This window comes from Elephantulus edwardii, unplaced genomic scaffold (genome assembly GCF_000299155.1).
Source record: "Elephantulus edwardii isolate Elephantulus edwardi_28Jun2011 unplaced genomic scaffold, EleEdw1.0 scaffold00129, whole genome shotgun sequence".
NCBI lineage: Eukaryota > Metazoa > Chordata > Mammalia > Macroscelidea > Macroscelididae > Elephantulus > Elephantulus edwardii.
This window is the reverse complement of record NW_006399879.1, coordinates 1,616,022-1,621,438: the sequence shown is the minus strand read 5'-3', so window position 1 is coordinate 1,621,438 and position 5,417 is coordinate 1,616,022. Positions and strand designations below refer to the sequence as shown.

The 5,417-nt window shown below is 52.3% G+C and overlaps 1 protein-coding gene across 1 annotated transcript in view; it reads left to right on the top strand.

The window, feature by feature from the left end:
• The first annotated feature begins 170 nt into the window (after positions 1–170).
• CYTL1 (cytokine-like 1) overlaps positions 171–5,417 on the top strand; it is an 8,864-nt gene continuing 3,617 nt past the window's right edge. The window contains exon 1 of the mRNA XM_006893639.1: positions 171–317. Within this exon, the coding sequence (XP_006893701.1) occupies positions 171–317 (147 nt within the window). The remainder of the gene's footprint in view (positions 318–5,417) is intronic.

Sequence of the window (5,417 nt, the reverse complement as noted above, 5' to 3'; positions counted from 1 at the left end):
GGGAGGGGAGGGGAGGGGAGGGGAGAGGAGAGGAGAGGCTCTGCTGCCCCTTCCCCCACAACCAGACCTTGGCTGGGCCCCACAGGAAACAGGGGGCGTGGCGGCAGTGGGACCACCCCCAGGCTGCAGCTTAAAAGCTCAGCCAGGTCGGAGGCTCCCCACCCTCCACCATGACAGCCTGGCTGCTTGTCCTGCTGCTGCCCCTGCTCCAGCCCCGCGCCGTCCAGCCCGCACCCCCAACCTGCTACTCCCGGATGCTGGGCCTCAGCCAGGAGATCGAGGGTGCCTTCCAGACTCTGCAATCCATGGAGGCCTCGGTGAGTGTCCCTTACCTGCCCGTGGCCAAGGAGGTCCATGCTGGCCAGCATGTGGCCGTGGGTGTCCTCACCCCCTTCATAAAGATGCAGTGCCGAGAGCAAACAGACCTGTACCTTGTTCTCTCCCAACATCCTCTTGCAGGGAGCGCTGGTAGACTAGTGGTAAGGAGCGGGGCTGCCAGCCCAAAGGCAGACTGTTCAAATCCACCAGCTGCTCCTTGGGAGAAAGATGGCCCATCTCTTCTCATGTGATTCACAGCTTCTGAAACCCCACAGGAGGGCCAGCTGTGAGCGGGTCCTTTCTGAACGGCACACTACAACCATCCCTCCTGAAGACAAGCCTGGAGACCCCAGGTGTCAGAGCAGGGCTGCCCTGCAGCGTTTGCCAGGGCTTCCTGTTTAGAGAACAGATTGTTGTCAGGTGTATGACCCAGCCATCCTGTGAACATCAGATCTGACCCCTGCCCTGTCCTGGGCCGTCCTCATCATCATCTGACACACCTGAGCCCACTGCTGCAGTCACTGTGTCAGACCGTCCAGTTGAGGGTCTTCCTCTCTTTTGCTGACCATCTACCTTTCCAAGGAAAGGTCTCCTAACACCATGTCCAAAGTATGTGAGACAAGGCTTCGCCATCTTTGCCTTCAAGGAGCACTCTGGCTGCTCTGTCCCCGAGACATAGGGCACATGGTCAGGGATTTGTTGTTGCAGTTGTTGAAGCTGCTGGATGGATTTGAACCACCACATTTTCTATTAGCAGAAGAGGTGTTAATTACAGTGCCACCATGAGGTCACTCTGAGCAGACAATGGGCCCCACAACACCCAACAATGACAACTCTACCGACAACACGAAGGGTTTGCTTTTTAAAAAGGTGTTGTTGTTGTTGTTGTTGTTGTTGTTGTTGTTATGTGCCATCGAGTCGCTTGCAACTCATAGCGACCCTTTGTACAACAGCCCTAAACTCCGCTCTGTCCTGTGCCAATCGCACTGTCTCTGACACTCCCATCCCAATTATCTCAGTCACTGAATCAATCCACCTCATAGAGGGCCTTCCTCTCCTGCGCTGTCCCTCTATCCTCCCAAGCATGATGTCCCTCTCTAAGGACCTGTCTCTCCTGACAACATGCCCAAAGTATGTTAGATGGAGCCTCAGAATCCTTGCCTCCAAGGAGCCACCCGCTTTAACCCTTTCCAGGACAAATCTGTTTGTTTTCCTAGCAGTCCATGGTATTCTCAATACTCTTCTCCAGCACCACAGCTCAAAGGCATCAATTCTCCTTCTGTCCTCCTTGGTCATTGTCCAACTCTCTGATGCATAACAAGTGATTGCGAAGACCATGGCCTGTATCAGATGGACCTTAGTCTCCAGAGACACCATTGCTCTTCAGTACTTTGGAGAGGTCCCTAACAGCAGACTTTCCCATGGTACAAGGAAAAATGACTAAGAGGTCACAATGTTCGGTTGTAACTTGCCTGTACAGAGCTGTCATTAAACACAGACAAGCTCTTGGCAGAGACAAGAAGCCCGGGGTTAAGTGAGAACAGAGAACTCTGCTTCTGGAGTCCCTGGTGGCACAGAATTTAAGGGACTCTGCTGTCCTTGATGAGCTGGACTGACGCAGTGAGTGACCTCACTGATGGACTCAAGTGTGTCAGAGAGGATGAGGATGGCTCGGGACAGGGCGGGGTCCAGACCTGCTGTTCTTAGAGTTGCTATGGGTCATAACTGTTGTACATTTGGTCATGTTGTGAGGAGAGACCGGTCCTTGGAGAGGGACATCATGCTTGGGAGGGTGGAGGGACGGCGCAGGAGAGGAAGGCCCTCTATGAGGTGGATTGATTCAGTGACTGGGATAATCAGGATGGGAGTGTCAGAGACAGTGCGATTGGCACAGGACAGAGCGGAGTTTAGGGCTGTTGTATATAGGGTCGCTATGAGTCGCATGCGACTCGACGGCACATAACAACAACAACAACATGGGTCATAATCGGCTCAATAGTATATAACAACAACAGCAGGTGCTAATTGAGAAGAGGAGGGACCAAGGGCACCCAGAAGCAACTCAGAAGAAATACCTGGCAACCCACTTAGGAAAAATTCAGCCGGTGCAAAGCCCCAGGGTGTATATAGTTCTATGTTGCCTCACGGGGCCCAGGGGTGCGCTGTGAGCTGATGTCAGCTCCAAGCCAATGGAAAATACTAGTGTATTTCACTTAATAGTGTATTTGCTTCATTAGCTAAACATTAGCTTGCATGCTAAGAGGGTGACCAAGCCCTGGACTGCTGATTAAAAGGCTGGCAGTTCGAATCCACCGCTGTTGCTGCCACCCCTTAGGAGAAGGCTGAGGTAGTGTGTGCCTCAACTAGAGATTCCCAGCCTTGGAAACCCAGGGGGCAGTTCTGCTGTGTCCTGAGGGTTTGCTGTGGCCTCAGTGGAGGTGGGCGGTGGAAGAGGGTCACTCATGAGCTGCGGCCTTGTCTGCTGTGCAGCCTCAGCTGCTGGCCTCAGTCTCCTCATCTGGAAAAGGGGTTTGTAGAACGTCCTCCGTGAGGGGGGCCTGGAGGGCTGAGGGCATGGGCAGTGTGAGTGCTCAGCCGCTGGACCCTGCACCACGCTTCCATGAGGTGGGCTTTGCCTTATCAAGCTAGGACTCATTGTCACCACGTTGGACCTGCCTCACATCCGACCTCCAAGCTGGGTCTTAGAGGATGTAGGTTGCACAAGAGGAGCTGTCCCGTCTCTTCCCTGTAGAGCCACTGGTGGATTTGAACCACCAGAGAGGCCTGGCCTGTGGGTTATCCGTGCGGCTCCCTATGGACTAGGCCACCCGGGTTCCCTGTGTACAGCACTCATTCCCCACAGGTTGAGGTGAGTGACAGCCCTGCCCCCTGGCCCCTTTCTCAGTGTGGTTCTTCCAACATCGTGTGCTCATTTTACGTCTCTGGGTCCCATTTTGATCACTTTCACCACATTCCAGACTTTTCCCTAACGTTATTGACTTAATAGACTACAGTGTAGTGTAGACACAACTTTTATGTGCACTGTTGTGTTATTGTTGTTGTGTGCCATCGAGTTGGAACCGACTTGGAGCTGACCCTCCAGCAGGTTTTCAGAGGCTGTAAATCAAACGAGAGCAAATTGCCCATCCTTCTCCATGAAGCAACTGGTGGACTTGAACTCCTTCCCAGTGCGCCACCAGGTCCCCCTGACTTTTCTCTGCACTGGGGTAGGTGGGGGGAGTCTTGTGACCTGCTTTTGTGAGGTGTCCCCTTACACCATGGAGTTCTAGAAGTGAAACTTGCAATACCTTTGAGGCAGGCTGGTGGTGTTCTAGGAGGCGGACCTGAGGGCTCGAAACGGGGCGTCTCAGGGCGCCCAGGGCTCCTGCCTGCTCATCCAGTGGGGAGAACAGACACATTAAGTATGTTCTCAATGCTGTGAGAATGTTAAAGTATCTCTTTTCCACTTGTAAAATGCTCCCCACAAGACACAATCATTTCCATGATGTTGGGTTGTATGTTGTTGTTGTTGATTGCCTTTCAGTCAAGCATGGCTCATAGCAACCCCATGAACAAAAGGCCTGAAGCGTTTCTATAACTATCGACATTTATCAGAGTTCATAGAGTTTCCAGAGGCATGTGGTTTAGGAAGTGATGTCACTCCTGCTTCCAAACACGTCATAGTATGTTATTGTTGTTATGCGCCATTGAGTCACCTGTGTTGTGTAGTTGGGTTGCATGGTCTACAAGATTCTAGCTAACACCTTCTTTTTATTTTCGTTTTGAGACATCAAAGAATATCTCCTTTGTGGTTGAATGTGCTATGGTCTGTAGAACTCTCAGAAGATGCACACAGGGAAAGCAGGAAAGCTGTCGTGCAGAGATGGTTGCTGTGTGGGAGGCGAGCGGTCCAGCCTCTCGCCTGCCGGTGGCTGGGGGGCTGCTGTGAGTCTGTTCCCACTCAGCCACCCACGGAGAGCAGAGCGAGGCCCTGTCCTCACCAGGCTGCTAGGTCCACCCCTGTTGGTGTCAATCCCTCGTGCTGAGGGTCCCCCTCTTGTTGGCTACCCCTCATGTAGAGCTACTCAGAAGAGACGTCGTGGCTGACTGCTGGTGACCGGGCTAAGCTAAGTCCACAGCCTGGACTCACCAGCCACACGTGCGAGGGAGACGAGGCAGTCTGCTTCAGAACATTACAGCAGCAAGAACTCCGAGGGGCTGTTCTACCCGGTCCTGCAGGGCCTGTGAGTCAGAACCGACCCACTGGCGAAGGGTTAGTCTTACAACTTTACAAAAGGCTCCTTGGTGTCGCAAGGGTGAAGCTCTGGGCTGCTAAATGAAAGTCAGTAGTTGGAATTCGCCAGCTGGGCCTCTGGAGAAAAGTCCTGGTGCACTGTTCCTGAGGGAAGGGGTCAGCCGGGAAACCCTGTGGGGCGGTTCTGCTCAGGTCTTTGTGAGTGGAATTGACTCGACAGCCATGGCACACACAGTCCTGTGTGTGCACCCATGAATGTGTACACAGGAATGTGTGTATGTGAATGTGCACATGTGAATGCAAACACGTGAATGCACACACATAAGTGCATACACACACACACACACATTGTATTTTTACAGGACGATCTGGTGGGGTAGTCTGTAGGGTTGGCAATCTCTTCCCACGTGATTAAAGCCTCTGCAAATCACTGGAGTGTCAGCTCTGAGTCTGTTTCCACTCCACAACAATGAGTTTGGGTATTTTATATACGTAATACAGACACCTACACACGTGTGCACTCACCTATAGGAGTTCCTGGGTGGCACAGACCATTCAGTGCTGGAAAGATTGGTGATTAGAACCCGTGTAGAGGGGCCTTGGAGGAAAAGCGAGTTGGTTCTGAAAGGTCACAGCCCTGCAAATACTGGGGAGCAGTTCTAATCTGAACCTACAGTCTCCATGAGTCAGAATTGACTTGTCAGCAACCAACACCATTGGATTGATAGCTAGACATGAGTTAGATAGACATACAGGTGCATAGAGAGATACACAGAAAGACAGATAAATAGATAAGACACATAGATAGCTGGAGAGAGGGGAGAGAGAGAGAGAGAGAGAGAGA